Here is a 19,156-nt window from a genome sequence, read left to right on the forward strand (position 1 = left end):
ATAATTTCTATTAAAGAATAACCAGTAAAAATTATTATTAAAAAAAAATCTATAATGTAAAATAAGAATTGATTAAAATTATAATTTTTAATGTAAAAATTAAAATAAAGATTTTTTTGCAATTAATTTTAAATAATTCGATAATAATTTTATCATAATCAAATTGATTTGTAAAAAGAATAAAAAAAATAAAAACAATTTAAAAATTATATGTGTCAAATGAAACATCAAAATGTGATAATAAGGGACCAATAAAAAAAACAAGTGATTTTCTCAACTTTGTAGCGCAAGTGATATCATTTAATGCCAAGCAATCAAATAACATCGACATCAGATAATTGAAGGCATGGCAGAAAATTATTTTAACAATTATATGTATTTCGTTTTCTCGTAACTCGAGTTCGCAAAAGACGATGATGTAAAAAAAATTTTTAAACATAAATTTCATCTTTTGCTTCTTTCCTCTTTTTTTATATATATTTCATATATTTCACACAATGCAAAATTTCAATTATTTCTTTTTATCGCTCTAATTCATACATTCTTACTTAATATCACGTATATCATAAGAAAACACAATTACAAATTTTTTCAATACTGAATCACAAAAATAAGAACATATTTCTCTTGCCTATACAAAAAAAAAAAAAAAAGAAAAAGAAAAGAGAGACAAAAAAAACATTTCGTTTTTTCGAAAAAGTTAATGAGTGATTGCATTTGTTTTCTTTTAAGCTTCGCAATACTCTTGTTAACATTTATTACTAATAAAATCAAGAAAATAATCAGTCTAATTTATTACGTGATCATGCTCTTCTCGTTCTTCTTTCTTCTTCTTCTAACCTCTGCTGTTAATTGGTTCGCTTCGCACTTGCTTTTTTTTTTCTTTCTTTAATGATATCCTTTATTGTCGCTATATTTACAAAGAAAAAAAAAAAAAAAAAATAAAGAAGCAACACTGATATATTACTCGATTGACATAATCGATATATAGTATAATTTCGTTTTACGAAATACGACCATTCCGTCTACGCTCTACCGCGTTTTATAAAAACAATAATGTCCGACCCGCGAAATTCGTATTTCTACATAGTGTAGTAACTAGAAAAATAGTTATGTTTTCAAGATAATATACAGATTCTTTGAAGTTCCTTGTCTTCCGGGATGAATAATGAATAATGATCAATGAAATAAAATCTGAGATTTCTAATATATTTTGAGAAGGGAAAGTTTCCGATCTGAGGTCTCAGCAAAATGCGCGCGAAAATTTGAAATACACGCTCAATCAACAGATCCTTTCCATTAGTACTAATAGTAATAATAATAGTAATGATAATAAAATAATGATAATAATCATCGTTTGTTGTACAAATGATAGAAACGTCTTTCTACACACTAATACTTATACACATGTATAGATTTATGTATATATACATATGTGTAAATGTAATGTATATATATATATATATAACATTTCAATGATGATCAACAAAATTTACTGATGAACTTTTTTTTTTACGCAGGACAGTTGAAACTAACGAAGGCAGAGAAAATTCGTACTCATTGGTCGTACTCATTGCAATAAATACAAATTTTCGAATGCTATTTTTTTTTTCTTTTTCTTTTTTTTTTTTTTCGTTTTTCTTTTAAATATAATATACAACAATGTAACAGCATTTAGACGGGTCATCAAACCGAAGAAGTTGCATTCAGTGCATGTTGGGTGCAACCAATGTAAAAACGCATGTTTTTATTACATTCGACAAACAAAAATAATAATAATAATAATAATAATAATAATAATAATAATAATAATAATAATAATAATAATAATAATAATGATAATGATAACAAAAACTACATGTACCACAGTGAACTTGAAAAGCGCACGAATTTCAGGTGAGATCGAGATAAATAGTGCATGTTTGGTCGTGTAACATTATATACATATATATATATATATATTTTATATATATATATATGTATATATATAAAAAAGAAAGGAAGAAAATTATTATTGAAAATAATAACGAATCAATAAAATGATTCGATTAAAAAAAAATAAAGAAAAAACAAAATGCCAATGTACGACGGAAAATGTAAAAATAAATGTGTATGTATATATAATATACTTATTAAATAAAATAGAAAATGATTACAAAAAAAAAAAAAAAAAAGGAAAATTGTTCAATATCAAATGAAAGATGGAATAAAATAATAATTATAAAATCGCAACGTGCGTCTTATTAATATAAACGTAATTTTCTGTCGCATCTTGTTGGCGCATTTGTATCACCATTTGCCCGCCCCCTTTCCCTTTTTTCCCCCATCTTTCTATACTGCGTCTCCTTAACAACACTCTCTTTATAAGAAAAACTCTATTTGTCGCATACATACATATATACATACATTAAAATTGATAGAATATACATAAATGGTAAGTAATAAAATTCTTTTTTTTTACGATTACTTATAATTTTGTTGCAAGGAAAACAAACTTGAAAAATAAATTCGATTTCTTTTTTTTCTTTTTTTTTTTTTCATACATCTACAAAAAATGGAAACGAGAAAATATCTTTCTCCCGAAAACAATATATCAAGGAATGTGCCAGATTTATATAAGATTGTTTTGTTTCTCCTTCCTTTCTTTTTCTTTATGCCTTTTTATTTCTCTTTTCTTCGTTATTTTTATTATTTTATTAAGTAACTAACCACAAGAGTCAGACGAGAAAACGTCGATTTCATGATTATCTAAAATAGAATATAAAAGTGACTTGATACAGAATCGTTAGTAGTGCACACATCGAGATGTTTGAAGAAAAAAAAAAAAAAAAAAAAGAATTAAATAGCTTCTAAGACTTCGGGTGCCACTATCTAAAAATAATCGTCTAAAAATTTTTTAACATTATTCCTTTTCAAATATATTCATACAAGCATTCATACAACGACGCTGTTTTTATTATTTATTCGACCATATATTTTGCAAGATATACTTTCATTTTCACCTCTGACCCTCCTCTGATAACCGCAGAATTCACCTTCTTCGTAAATATTTAAAGAGAAAGTTTAAAGTTTACGAAACGATCATACGAGAAAAAAAAAAAAAAAAAAAGAAAGAAAGAAAGAAAGAAAGAAATCTGTATAATTAAGAAATAAAACGTGCCGTGCAGAAACTCAACAAGGAAAAAAAGAAATAATGTTAGAAAAAAATAGATAAAAAAAGATATTTATGGATATTTTCAAAGTTATAATTTCTTTGTTCTTGAATCCCATGATTCTCGTTAGATCGTAACGTGTACTTTTTGTATATATATTCTCAATGCACTTGTTGAAACTTACATATATATCATATTCTTTGATTTTTCTTTCCATTTCCTTTTTATTCGATATATATCTAGCCTCTGCGATTGCGAGTTGAACACACCGCGTTACTTCAATCGTTTACAAATTAAAACGCAGGAGACGAATGTCGATCCATTTCTCACATTTCATTTATGATTGCTTTTTCTTTTTTTTTTCTTATTTTTTTTTTTCATGCAACATATATTCGTACATACGTATCGAAGGATGAATCTTATAGAAATTTTCTCGTTCGAATTCTACCGATATTCTGGTGATATTGATATTGGATTTCTTTTTTTGTGTATGTATCTATACGCACACGACTAAAGGAAGAGAAGAAAAAGAAAAAAGGGAAAAAAGATCATGAAGAAATAGAGCGACTTATTATATCACAGTATCGACGCAAGCTTGTATGAAATCGCAGATAGAATAGCATAAAGGCCAAATGGCGACACTACGCGCTTTTCTCATTATTTTTCTCTCGGTATGAATAATTATTTGAGGAGGACAATAATTTCTTTCTTCGTTCTTACTTGTAAGAAGCATTGAAATCCATGTTCACGCACTTTGTCTCTCTCTCTCTCTCACTCATTCACTCACTCACTCACTCACTCGCTCCCTCACGCATTTCTCTCTCTTTCTATCTCTTACACACACTCATGCATCTCTCTCTCTCTCTCTCTCTCTCTCTCTCTCACTCACTCACTCACTCATTCTCACCGCACATTTTCAACTTTTATTCGATCTATGGCAATGACTCTTACATCCATGGTCCATGATAACTTTGCATGAATCTAAGGTTCTCAGTATCGTTAGTAACAAAATAGTAAGCAATAGCCACTGTGTTTACGCATCCTGAGAATAAATCGGGGTTTTTTGTTTTTTTTTGTTTTTCAAACTTTTGTTTAGATTTCTTCTCTTTACAATATATCATTCGTATGTCCGATAATTTTTTTCTGCCATTATTAAACGATTTATCATCTGAATACGTATCACCGGCGAAATACAGTATACAAGTAATATTCGAAAATGTTTTTTCGTACTTTTTTTTATCCTTTTTTATTTTGGTTTCTTAGCTGATGAGAAAAACAACAGTTATTCGATTATTTATGCGAATATCACAATACTTATCTATACACTAATTAGATTAATTGCTAAGGAAACGATAGATAATACGATATGTTATATAATATATATATATATATATGTAATATATATATATATGATATATATATTCTATATATATATATATATATATAGAATACATAAACTCATTATTTTTTTTCAATTCATTGAATACTTTTTAATTGACATCATGCCAATTTCACTATGTGAAAAGAAATTAAGATAAAAATAAAGGAACTCGAATATTACTTTATACTGCGTTTTTATACCCATAAAAGGGAAAAACTTTGGCAACATACTAAACGTTGGCAACAACATCCTCTCTCAAGTGTTCCATTGTTTTTCATTTCTTTTGTTTGTTTTCAGCTGGGCAGCACAGCCTTTTTACCATACACGCAAAATATTCTTTTTTTTTTCTTTTTTTCTTTTATACACGCATAAGCACTCGCATTAGCTTCTGGTTTCTCCGTATAATCGTTATCGATAATCAGCAAGTACAATTAATAGTTAATCGAATAGCTTCATTGTAATCATTAATAATAATTAATAATAGTTATTAATATACGTATATACATTACAGAAAAACTGTTTTACACTGAATAACAAATTGTACAGTGATACAAGGCTAACACTGAGATCGTCGGATACCTTTTTCTCTCTCTTTCTCTTTCACTCACTCGCTCATTCTTTCTCTCTCTTTCTCTCTCTCTCTTTCTCTCCCCCTCTGCCTCTCAATCATTATTTAATCGTTATTTCTTCTTTTTACTTCTTTGAACACTATCAACACGCCCTCTCTGATAATTAAGTTTTCATCTCGAGCAATAATCCACGAATACATTAAACATTTTTGGAAAGCTTCTTCAACTGGAAGCGCGTCTGTAAATCCAATCTCTGAAAAAACGAATAAAATCGATTACTTTTAAATCAATTACATTCCCAAAAATGTTTTAATTATTCGTATGATTATATAATATAATCACGTAATTCCTAGACACGCAAACAATTGTATCAATCCGCAAAAAACAGTTCCATAGACGACCGTCAAAATTTGTGAACATTCAAATTTACACAAATGAAATCATCGGTAAACTTCTTCTTATTTGCGTGAATTCGCGTGAATAAATTGATATACACGTGAATTTCACAAAAGTAAGTTAAGATGGGAAATAACATCAACTATTTCTGTTTTTTTCTTTTTTGGTTTTCTTTTCATTTTTTTTTCTTTCTTTCCTTAAATTAATTTTACATCTTCAACAGTTCAATCGAATCTATATCTCATTGATATAATACAAGCTGAGAACGAGATGTGCAAGAGTAATGCGCTTGTTCTGGAACTTCGTTACGTCCAATTAGGATTTAGTTACCCATTTACAGGAGAAACATATACATATTTATATTACACAGCACAGACTACTAGTTTATGGATAAATGCAATTAGCCTGTTGTTGAACAAAATTAATCTGTTTTCTCTTTTTCTTTTTTATCTCCCATAAGTAAATTAAAACAAAAGAATCATACATATTCATGATATTCGTCGATCATTATTGATTTGGTACATACAAATACAAAAAAAGAATATGATATATGATATTCATACATTATCGCCTTGCACGTTGATATTTATACATTCTTCTCTTTTTCTCTCGTCATTCATTTATAACAGAATTAGTTAAATCATGTGTTTCTGAACATAACATCGTTTCACGGCATAGCTGCCAATTTGCTATGATACATAATTTATATGGTCCTATTTTCTTTCAAGTACATCTGTGCTAGTCTCTTTGTGTGATTCTTAACAGTCATGGTCATTTGAACCATAATGCACTCTACTAACTTTAAGGCGATGGAGCACCTGACTTTTTGAATAGTTTCTTGCATTTGGATAGAAATACCTTGAAGAAACATCATCCACTTAACACATAGATAAAATTATCGCAATTTGTCGTAATGTAATGTGATGCAGGTCTTGCAATTAAAAAGAAATTTAAATTAGTCATATTGCATCTGAATGTAATTTAAATTTTCAAAAACAGCTGATTCTTTCGATGTAGAAAATTTCTTGCAAAAATTGAAATATTTAATTGTATATTATAAATGCGTGTATATAAAATGATTAAAATATTTGTATAGTATACTAAAAAAAATTTATATATCTGTACTAAACGTATACGATGATACAAAATTAAAGGACAATTACATTTGTGTCAGATTATTGAAAATTCATTTACAGTATTGAATAATGTTTTTTTCAAGGTATATTCCAACACATATTAATAATTTCTATACGTGTTAAATATTTAAATGTATTATTCATTTGAAAGCTGTATGCCCAGCTGTTATATTATTGAACAAACTGAAAAACATTAACAAAATTTATATTTTGTCCTAATGTGCAATTTTAAGAGAGAAAAAAACAACAACAAAAATCGCCAATCTTAATTTGTTAATAACGATTAATTTCTGAATAATAATAATAATAATAATAATAATAATAATAATAATAATAATAATAATAATAATAATAACGATAATAATAATTAATAATAATGATAATAATAATATATTAATAATATTAATAATATAATAATAATAATAATAGTGGTAATAGTAGTAGTAATAGTAGTAATAGTAATATTAATAGTAATAGTAATAGTAATAATAATAATAATAATAATGATGATGATGATGATGATGATGATGATGATATGATGATGATTACGATGATAACATTAATAATATTAATAATAATAAAAATAATAATAAAAATAAAAATAATAATTAATAATAATAATAATAATAACCATAATAATTATGATGATAATAATGATTATTAATAGTAATAATTAATAATAATAATAATAATTAATAATTGATTAATAATAATTAATAATAATGATAATAATAACGATAATATTAATATTAATAACAATGATGATGATGATGATGATAGTGACGACGACGACAACGATGACGATGATGATGATGACGACGATGACGACGATGATGATGATGATGATAATGATGATAATGATGATGATGATTAATAATGATAAAGATGATGGTGATGGTGATGATGATAATGAAGATAACAATAATAATAATAATAACAACAATAATAATTAATAATAATTAATAATAATAATTATTAATTATAAGAATTTAAGTAGACAAATACACTTTTATTCTTTCATATGAAACTTGTCTATGATAATTAATTAGTTTTTTCTTATTGTATTTGAAGGTGATAAGTTTCTGTGGATTTTATTATTTATTTACGTTTTTGGTTTCAAATATGTGAGATTTTCATTCAATTCAGAAAGTCACTATTTTGATCATCTATCGAAAAGTAAAATATATCGGAGGTAGGCTTCCTATTTGACGAATAATATCGTCATAAAAAGAATCATATTAAATTCATTTTTTCTGTTTCATTTTTTTTTGATTAACTACTCGTATTAGTTTTTTTTCTTATTGTAAATCGATAACAACCATAAAGTGTATTAGTTACTTTCATTTTTTTTTTTGCATTTAGAGGATAACACAATTCCATGAAAAATTCCAAAAGAATTCAAGACACAAATATTCAAAACTAAACTAGACATCAGCTAGTAGAGTATCTAGATGCACTATACGCATTCACACCATCATACTTTATGATCACAAGCAAGTACTTTATTATAATTATCATTACCAATAATTAATAGTTAATTATTCATTAAATAAGCGAGTTTGTGTAAAAATTTAGCGTTTTTGTTTTGTTTTTTTTTTCCAACACATTCGCACTTTTCTCACTGTCTCTAACCAGTTTATGATCTTGAGCGCAACATTTGCAAAAATCAAAGTTTTTATGATTCTTTCTTTTTTCCTTCTTTTAAATTTCGTAAACTAATATCTGTCGCGGCTGGAAGAAGTAACCACTCCTTAAAGTTGTAAGTCAATCACACTACTTTTAAATATTTTACACGTGTTTAATAACACACTTACATTCACTATTTCCATTACACTTCACACATCTTTATAACTTTCTTTACTTTTCTTTAGTATTTGTCTTAAATAAAGTACAATCTAGCAACCACTATTTTTATGTTTAATCTTTTTAAAGTTTTTCTTGAAGACTCACTGATGGCTGCAACAATCCCCGTTTTCAAGATGTTGTTTTAAGATCATCTCTGCTTGTAACTATTTAAGATAATTATTATATAGTTTAATAATATTTCCAATGGACGATCTTAATTTGCTATAGTTAACATAACAGGATTTTTTCAACTATCTTTAAACTTTATTACAATGGTCTAAGATGTATTTCTTATTCTTTAAAGGCATCAGCATTAACCATTGTCACAGCACATGCAGTTTTCAAAAAATCTCGTTTCGTGATGATCATGTTTCAGTTAATTTTTAAACTCTTTTTATTTCACAATTGTAATATTTTCTTAACTCTGGTCCAAAAAGCAATCTGTTTTTATTTATTTATTTTTTTTTTAAACTTATATAAGACTACTTAAATTTTCACATTTTTTACAAGAAATTTAATATTTATGCTTTGAAGAAGCAAAATGTGTCACGAATTTATAATTTTCAGTCAAATTGTATTAGATGTCAATACTGAAACTTAAGTATTGCATTACAACCTTCTCAAAGGTACCTTGTAATTTAATAATGTATGTACAATCAGAACATACACATACAATTTATAAGCCTTGTCTTTTTCAGATGATTGACTATTATATACATTAGCTTTAGAGGCACATTTTGCGCCAATTGGCTTTACAGAGTTATCATTGATGATGTGACTCAAAAATTAGTACAGCTTTGGCGATCGAAACCGAAAGTTAATATAACTTTTTTGATACAGGCTCGATCAGATTTGTTTGTATTTAGATATATATTCGATCTTGTATTAGTTAGCAGACTCTTCTGGCTGTTTACAGTTTTATAACGAATAACTTGTAATAGAGGTAATTTTGTGGTACAAAAACGTTAATGTGTTATTTACCCCATATTTCTTAGTGCCCATTTCACTGACCACTGTAGAACTGTATACGACCACCTGCAGTTACTGGCATTTCTCTCATAACAGCGTCCCATGCTATATTAAAAGAAACAAATGAAAAGATTTTAAATTATAATTAATGGTTTGAACATTATAAAACATATATATATTTCCTATTTATAATTTAATCATAAATTGTTATTGAGGAAGCTAATTATATTAAAAATGATTATAACGATCAAAACTTTTTACAAATATTTTTGATTTTTTTCAAACGATTAATCGTTAATTTTAAAATATAGTATAAAATTCTAAAATAAAATATATTTACCTAAACCAACAAATGAGACGATTTTATCATGATTATATGTTTGTATATTAACGTCTTCTTCAGGTGCAACATAAAGCATAGAAAAGTCTTCTTTTGGTTGATGATGATATTTCTCCATTATTCCTGGCGGAGGTGTAGGTGGTGGTGGTAGACATGTAGGAGGAGGAAATCTTGGAGGATAACCCATACACGGTAATCGTTGTACCATCACCGGATGCAAAGGTTGCTGACTTACATGCGTATTTGGAGATTGTATGAAATTAGGCGTAAATTTATCACATCTCATGTGTTTATCAAATATCGGAGGATATCTATCAAAATTAGAAGGTGGTTTGTTTATAAGTGGTGGAACTACAGAAGGAAACACAGAAGTGGCACTTGAAGTCTCTTCGGTCGTCGAATCTTCTGATAATAAAAGTTGTTCGTTAATTTCAAATCCGAACCTAAGTTCTGTTGGCAATTCACTATTCTTGGTAACATCTGATGAAGTTTCATCTAGTAATATAACCGCGGGCCTCGAAACTTTCTGTTTATTAGATATTTGTGATTCTGTTTTTTGCGTTTGATCTTTATCTGATGTGGAATTTTGTTTCGTTTTTTTCAATTTAGAATCTTCTTGTTGTTCTTGTTTCGAATTTACAGAATGTGCATTTCCTGATTTAATTGTTTCATGCTTAATATTAATATTTGGTTCTTTTGTAGTTTTTGTTGATTTTTCATTTTTTGTCAACTTAGCATCTGATTCAATATTTTGCATTTCTTGCACTGATTTTGGATTATTTATGACATTGGTTTTTTGTGATTCAACTTCATCATTTGAACCAGCATTCAAATTATTTTTATTTTCACAATGTGTATTAGAATTTTCAATATTCTGTTTTTTTGTATTTTCATCGTAAAGTGTATATCCAACTTTCTTAAAATGTTGATCTTCATATGGTACTTGATTTTGTACATTTTGATTATTTTGTGTGAAACCTCCTCGGCGTGCTCGAGGATTATTACACCTTATATTTACAACTGTCTCCTTATTATTATTGTTGCAATTGGAATTATTATTATCAGAATCAGGATTACAATTTATTATTGCACTGCCAAGTTTTGATGACACTGTATTCGTTATTGAAACTTCGTTTGATGTTGTATTATGATTATTAAAATTTACAGTTTTTTGTTCTTGTTGTGTTAAATTTTCACGCATTTTTTCAATATCTTGTACATATTTAATAACTTGTATATTTTTATTAATAGCTTCTTCTTGAGCTTCGGCTTTTTTCCTTTCTGTTGAATTTTTCATTTTTGTCAAAGTTGGTGAAAGTGGTTTTTCAAAACTTAAGTTCAAAATATGATTTGAATGGGTGAAATTATGTTGCCTTGTTTTTCTGTCAGAGTGTTGTAATTCATCTAAGCTAGGATAATAATCTTGAGGAATTTTATCTGGTTCTGAGGGCGTCTTAGGTGGCACACTAGGCCATGAAGATGGATTTAACATATTTGGAACTATTGTAGACATATTTAACACTGAATTGTGAGTCATATTAATAGTTGCCATACGAGCTATATCCGCATAACTAGCTTGCGGCGTTCCACCCGATGAGGTAGCTATTTTTGATAAATTATGTTTGGACGTGTTTGATGTGACTGGTAATGAATGGACAGAATCAGAATCACTACTGTCCGATTTATCACTGCAAATAATAAATAAATTAATAAAAGTATAATATAAATAATAATAAAATATATACTTGATTTTCTTTATGAATTATATTGCAAATTATATTTGTTGTTATTTATATAAAAGAAATTAAAAGAAAGTTATATTAATTACCTTGGTGGCATACTACTTGCAGATTTTCTTCTAAGTTCAGGAGAAAGTGGTGTTCTATATTCATTAGAGAATCCTCTTGAATTTTGAAGATAAGATCCAGATGTTGTTAAATTTTGTGCTCTACTTCCACTGGAACTTCTTCTCTGTTTTTTACTTTTTTTCTTTTTCGTAACTACCAGGAATTCTGTTTCATGTTCAGGTTCTGGATTGATTTTTTTATTGGAATTTCGACGACTAGCATAATCATCTCCGGTATCATTACAATATATAGACTGACCTTCTTCTGTTCCCCAAGATCGTCTATCACCGCGACTATCGATAGCTGGGTCTCCCGTGCTTCTTTGTTTCGCACGACGTAAGGCAACATTGATTGTACCTGTTCAAATACAAGAATAAATAAATTTTGTTGATACAAACATAACAAATTCAAATATAACGTACAAATATAAAAATTCAAACATAAATTTCGTTAACTTTTATATTACTTAAATGACAAATTCTTAATGTTTTAATATTACTTAAATAATAAGTTTTTGCAATTAGTTATTTACCATGTTGACTTGATATACTACTGGCACCACTCGAACTGACGCTTTTCTCTGTTGTAAGGTCTTCAAGTTTAGTCTTAGATATTTCTTCAAGTGAATTAGACTTCTGTAATTTTGCTGGTAACTGTTCCCTTTTAGTATCTTTTTCTCTGCTTCTTGGTTTTGCACCTGAACTAGTTTTTACTCTCACTGGATTACCTGGCTTTCCTTTTTTGCTTTTTGATTCTTTATTTTCAATAAAATTAATTAAAATTTCAATATCATCAATGTTGCGATGTCCTTCAACATTTTCAGCACTATATACAATAACATTAGGTTCTTGAGTATGCTTTCTTCTAGGTTTTTTTCGTTCTCCATTATATTGTACTGGATTTCCATTTTCATCCAACGATTTTTTTTCTCCAGATCCAGTAGTATGCGCTGTATACCTCGAGCCTTCTGTGCAAAATTTACAGGTTTTAATTTGTTAAAAATAAAAAATCTAATAAATATTACATAAAATATTACATAAAATATTATTATTATATTAATATTATATAAAATAAAATATTTTATTATTTTAATATTTTATTTTATTAATAATTTTCATAATTTTTTTTATTATTAATTTTCATTAATATATCACCTACCCATTGTGATATTCTGTGTTTGTAAGGATGCAGACATCATGGAGCATAAACTTGGAATTACTTTACCCTGACTAGTATTAGAACTGTTTCCACCAATACCACATTTCACACTATTAAAAGTTTGAAAAGAGAGGGATCCTGTTACTTCTGTACCATTAACAGATATTTTTGATTTATCTTGCTTTCCGCTATGTTCACGGAGAGAAAAATCTATAGTAGTATCCACAGGAGTTTGAGCTATGTCAAAGGTAGTGCGTGGTATATATTGAGGTCTACGAGGTTCAATAATTTTCATTTCAATTCCTTCATCATCTTCTGTGTCTAATGCGTGAGGTCTCTGAACCCCACTTAAAGTGGATCCCACATTTCTGTCACTGATAGTACCCACCTAAAATAACAAACATCAAAATAAAAAAATATGAATAAAAAAAATATAATATACAATTATAATTATTTTATTGAATTATATATTATTTTAATTATAAATTACCTCAGCATCACCTAAATCAATCACCATGTAATCTGATTTATATTCTGGTGGTGGATTATCGGATTCAAGCATTTCATTTGTCCCGTATTTTCCTTTGCTACCTCGTTTCTCACGTATTTCAACTTCAGTCTCACATAAATCTTTTTTTGTATCTTTTTTATCTTTTTCTTTTTCTTCTTTTTTTGTACTATTATATGATGGTTTATCTAATGATTTAGATTTTTCTTTATTAGTCCAATCATATGTTGATCTTTCTTCACAGAATCCCTTCTTAAAAAAAGATAGTGAAAAATTAATTTTTAAAAATTTTTATTAATAATGTTTGATATATATATATATATATATATATATATATATATATATATATATATATACATACTTTTTTATCAAATAATAAATCTAAATTAGCCAATGAAGCAAGACTGTGTGATGCATTAACATTTGAGGGTAATGAACCACCTTCTCTTTGCCTTGCAGATACACTAGATCCTGTATATTTTTTATTTTTTCTTCTGTTTCCTCCGTAAGTATAGCTAGATCCAGATGTTAAATAAGCAAAACTACTATCAAATTCTGAAGTAACAGGTTGTGCTAAATTTTGTAATGAGCCTCCATGAGTTAATCTCTCAGATACAGAATCTCTTTTATGCCTTCTACGATTTGATCCAGGTAAACAACGTGAATTAGTTATTATTCTACAACCTTCCTCAGTTTCATCAGCTTCTGCTTCTTGAAGTAACTCCTAAAATAAAAGTCATCATATTATTATTATAATATAAGGAATAAAATTATTAATAAGCTTACTTTAAAAAGACTTGATTTTCCTTCACGATCCTTTGGACACTTATAAGTTATAGCTTCATCCAATAGTGCACGTAGTTCACCTTCATTTAATGTAGATAAAGTAGCTGGTTCTTCCTAAAAATTAAAAAATTTTGTATTACTATAAATATATGTAATTATATTATAAGAATATAAAAAACCATCTTTATAAAAAAAATTAAAAATTATATTAAATATAATTGTAAAAAAACATCAAAAAAATAATATAACTATAAATTAAAAATATACTATTATTAAACAAAAACTATTATATAAGTTAAAATGGAATAGACTTTTTTATAATATTAAAATAATGTTAAAATAATATTAATTTTATAAATAAACATAAATTGTTAATATTATATAAATATTATATCAAATTCAATTTAAATATTATAATGTATGTGAATACTTTGTTTGTAATCTATACATAGTGCAAGAACATATTTGGCAATGTTGATTCAAATATGGTAAGTGTGCCAAGAGTTCAATCTAAACTTTAGGAGAAAACCGTAAGTAGGAATACATTCAAAGATATACTAAGAAATTGAAGGATATTTAGGATATTTATGATTCCCATAAATAATTTTATTATATTATTTATTATTTTTATATTATCTTAATATTTATCTTCTATTAAAATTTATAAATTTCATATTATAAAATTATAACATATAAAAATTCTTTCAATATAAAATATTTTATATTTAATTAATTACAAAAATGTTAATTATTATTAAAAATTACTATGATTTTATTATCACAATTGATAAATACACATAAATATTTCACAAAAAAATTTATAAAATAAAATATATTTATTTTAAAACATTCAATTTTATGTGTGAGATTAAACACCATAATATAAACTAGACAACAAGATAGATAAGCATAGATATAGATAGATTCAGAGAGTAAATTTAAGGTTTCACTTATTGGATTTTATGAAGAAATATAGAGACCATAGAAAAAAGTATATTAATATAAATGATATATACTATCACAATTAATATTATTCTAAACTTATCTAAACATATGAATCTATATATATTTTAATCATAAAAATTATATATATAATTTATAATCATTAATTTTTATATATAAAATTATTGAAGTTTTTAATATTTTAATAACAATATGTTTTCTTTTTTTATTGTATTTATAATATTAACTAATCATTGCAAATAATCTATAACATTATTGTACTAAAATGTACATAACTGTTTATATAACAGCAAAAAATTATAAGTCTATGTAGACTTTTATTTGATTTACTTACAAAATAATGCATGAATATTATTATTACAGAATATTTTCCACCTATAGGCTATAAACAAAGTAGAAAATATTGCAAAAAATTATACATGATGTGTCATTTATTTTCGTAGTAATTCGACTAACATTGCCTTGCGGTAACCTGACTAGCTTCATTCAAAGCAAAATATCTTATCAGAATGGCTGCCCACATAAAAAAATAATTGACTACTGCAGTCTTCTTTCTTCATTCTTAAAACAGTACACAAATATTGTAAAAAGACAAAACATAATAATAAATTTCTTTTCAACGTTTCATATAAAAAAATTAAAAACGATTACGATTAATCCCAGAATATATAGTTTTTATAGAGATAACAAACCTTTCCGAATTTATTGACCGTGAATCGTCATACATACAATGTAATACTTTATACGTTTTCACAGTTAGGTTAATAATAAACTCTTATCATTCTTCCCCCCCCCCCCCCCTTCAAAAAGTAAAAGAGAAAAAGAAAATTATCATTCGTTTTATAATGTTAAATAATTTTCTTGGCAGAACAAAAAATTTAATACGTGCTTTCATCTACGAACAATACAAACCAATCATCTTTGAAGATTTAGAAAGCACTGTTAATGAATACTCGTAAGTCCTTGGAAATGCGAAAAGGATAGCCAATAGCGAGTTTACCTTCGCTCGTAAATTAAAATAGGACACACACCAAGAATGAGTTTGGGCTTGTCCAGAGATCGATAGGGGGTCGCGATTAGCTAATTGAGACACGAGATACCGGGGTGACTTACAGACGAAGGAAAAATCTGCTGGGCAGTGCCGGCACGGAATTTATATTTTTAGAGGGCACCTGGGTCGGTTGCAGTCGTCTCTGCTCCGTCGAATTGCAGTTCCACAGTATAGCACCGTTACGTAGAGACTTTGCACATTTGAGTATATGATAAACGTAGCCGATGATATGCTATCACTGTTCACAAGAAATATTATCGGCAGTATCAAAAATACGCTACCGATTTAAATGCTATTGTAACGAGCGGGCGCGGCGCGCTCTTCTCACCATGGCCGCCGCCATTACACTGAGAATACGGCCATTCCAGGATCGTAATAAGTGAAGGGCCCTTTGATGTCTCGTTATTCATTATTCTTTGTCAATCTATATTGTATACTTAATGTTGCATAAATTTATACATAAAAATTACATATTATGAATGTATATTATTTCACTTCTTTAAAATAATAAATTATTTTAAGGATTAATTAATTCAATTACTAATTTTTTTATGTTTATATTATGTTTTATAAAGTCATTAATTACTATTCTGTTGCAATAAACATAAATATATCAAAATTATAAATATATTATAAAGTTTAAATTTGATGATATTAATCATAAAAATTATATTTTTAATATTTTAAATGTATATTTAATGTATAATTTAATATATATTTTATACTATCATTTATATTTATAAATATAACAATTAAGAAATAAATGATTATTAAATTTTTTATATTATTTCCTTATGAAAAAGTATGAAATATTTATTAATATGTTGTGCTATTATAAATAATATTGAAATTATCAATTATAAAAACTTTAAACTAATTGCTATAAATTTTTCTGTATAATTGATATAAGTAATTTATAACTAAAATAAAAAATTTTAAAACACTTATTATGGATTTCAAATGTTCAATTTATTTAAATGTATGAAGAATAAATATATTTAATAATTATATATTACATATTATAAATAATTTAAATTTGAATTTAAAAAAATTATAGATTATAAATTATTGATTAAAAAACTTATATTATAACCTATATATAAGTATTAAGATAAGGTTATAAGTATTAAGATAAACATCTATGTTAAATTTTTAACATAGTATAATGATTAAAATTGTTAGGAAATATATATATATTTTTATGTCAATAAATAATATTAAAGAATTTAAAAATTAATATTATATAAGTTAATAATTATGTATATACTTTTTCAAATTCATATCTTAAAAAATTTAAATCTTTCAATAATATATTTCAAGTCATCTTTATATATATGTATAAATATTCTTATAGATATTATATACATCTATATATAAATGATTAAAATGATCTTATAGTATTACATATTCTATTCTATTAATACATATCTTGTTTATATAGATTCCTTATATCGTTAACTCACCTGTTTATTGTCAGATGTAATGCAAGTTGGTACACTTTGGGTTGTCGAATCTGAATTGATGTCAGTGTTCGTTGAAGCACATTCTGTATTCGAACTCTGGTTACTAAGAGTTTCAACAACTATCACTGAATTTTCAATATTATCTCTTTCATTAGAGATTTCACTATTGTTATTTTCAGCACTTTTATCAGGTGCTATTGGTTCTTGGCGATGTTCTGGCCCTGGGGCCATTTTGACTGAAACTGACAGCGTTATATCCGCTGTGCTCATATTTTTATCATTTTTCTTTGGTGATTTTAAGGTCTAACGACCCATTTTATTTGATCACAGAGAATAACTTGAGATTTTTGCATGTCGTATCACTTTAATTTTTATGATTTTGTTTATTTAATTTATTTATGAAATTATCGAAACCATCACGTCCATGTAAACGAAAGCATTCTGCACTATACCGTCACATTAGGTTAAGCCTAATCGGTTTAATTTATACACAATTTTAATATATAATTGAAGTCGAAAAATATACATACATAAACAATAATAATTATTTGTATTTAAACTGTGAGATTCAATTGATGATTTTTTTAATATACTCAACTTTCCGCGCGTACCATGCGCGCTATGAAAGTGACAAAAATGGCACCGTCCACCATCTAATGTCGTGACTGTCGATCAATCAGAAAACTGTTGTCTTTCAACTTTTGTTTTAATGATTCTCCATATATTTTTAATTAATTCATACACTTCTATTTATATACGATAAGTTTGAAAACATAATTTATATTTCTATTTTGATATCAACGATTTTTCATTGTTGAGGTTATTTCAGATCTACTTGTCACCTCTAATTACAACTGTCGACTATAGAGTACGTTATTTCAAAAAATTGAAATTGTACTGCTTGTATGATAAGAAAATATTTATCTTATGTTCAAATCATATATTGGAGGAAAAACATACAAATAATGAAATAATGAAAAAATTTATTTTACTTATATGTCATTTAATAATTGATATGCTCATTTGGAATTATTTGTTACTTTTTCATAAATAATAAAGAATAAAAGAGAATTTGCAATTTATTTACTTTTTTTGTTATTTACTTTCGTTCGTTATGAATAAATTATAGTTGAACGTGTATTCAAATTAGTATTAATATTATAATATGGTAGATATATATTAAAATATAAAATATAAAATGAATGGAATGCTTTCTGTAGCATTTATTAGAATTTCATTTTAGAAAAAGAAAATAGTAAATATTATCAGATGACATGATAAATAAATTCTTTACACTTTTGTACTCTATTGAAAGACATAAAAAAAAAGGTTCAATTTTGGAATTATAAGACGAGGTTGATAATCGTCGTAGTTCGAGATACTCATAAGTTCAAAATGGCCGCTAACGATATTAAAATGCACATTTTTCTCATATACGTTTCTTGTAAATTTTTTTTCATACGAAATGCAATTTACTTGTAATGATATTGCAATCGTATACGGATGGAAGACGCAAAAACGTATTTGTCCCAAACGACACTGTTTCTAGCATTGCTTGTACACATACCAACAAGTATATACTTTGTTCTTGC

General features: G+C 26.5%; 1 protein-coding gene across 5 annotated transcripts; it reads right to left on the reverse strand.

Annotated features, from left to right (window-relative positions):
• Positions 1–268: 268 nt before the first annotated feature.
• LOC107994901 (probable serine/threonine-protein kinase DDB_G0282963) lies at positions 269–17,834 on the reverse strand. Of its 5 annotated transcripts, XM_017052033.3 has the most exons (10): positions 17,565–17,834; positions 14,088–14,201; positions 13,663–14,025; positions 13,284–13,553; positions 12,794–13,181; positions 12,168–12,602; positions 11,617–11,992; positions 9,789–11,476; positions 9,461–9,553; positions 269–8,643 (listed from the first exon to the last, which is right to left on the reverse strand). In XM_017052033.3, the coding sequence occupies exons 1-9, from the start codon at positions 17,832–17,834 to the stop codon at positions 9,483–9,485; spliced, it is 3,975 nt and encodes a 1,324-aa protein (XP_016907522.1). In that variant the 3' UTR covers positions 269–8,643; positions 9,461–9,482. The 5 variants fall into 5 exon arrangements, with proteins under 5 accessions (XP_016907522.1, XP_061935273.1, XP_016907524.1 ...); XM_062079289.1 differs by having other exon boundaries at positions 269–9,553; positions 12,168–12,599; positions 13,284–13,550; XM_017052035.3 differs by having other exon boundaries at positions 269–9,553; positions 13,284–13,550.
• Positions 17,835–19,156: the final 1,322 nt, after the last annotated feature.

The sequence above is a fragment of the Apis cerana genome, linkage group LG1 (assembly GCF_029169275.1).
Source record: "Apis cerana isolate GH-2021 linkage group LG1, AcerK_1.0, whole genome shotgun sequence".
Lineage (NCBI taxonomy): Eukaryota > Metazoa > Arthropoda > Insecta > Hymenoptera > Apidae > Apis > Apis cerana.

What these genes read in the sequence shown, in the direction of transcription:
- LOC107994901 (XM_017052033.3), bottom strand. Translation starts at nt 17,834, where the DNA reads ATGAGCACAGCGGATATAACGCTGTCAGTTTCAGTCAAAATGGCCCCA. An exon ending in TTACATCTGACAATAAACAG is followed by an intron (nt 14,202 to 17,564) that starts GTGAGTTAACGA and finishes TTTAATTTTTAG; the next exon opens with GAAGAACCAGCTACTTTATC. An exon ending in AACACAGAATATCACAATGG is followed by an intron (nt 12,603 to 12,793) that starts GTAGGTGATATA and finishes AATTTTGCACAG; the next exon opens with AAGGCTCGAGGTATACAGCG.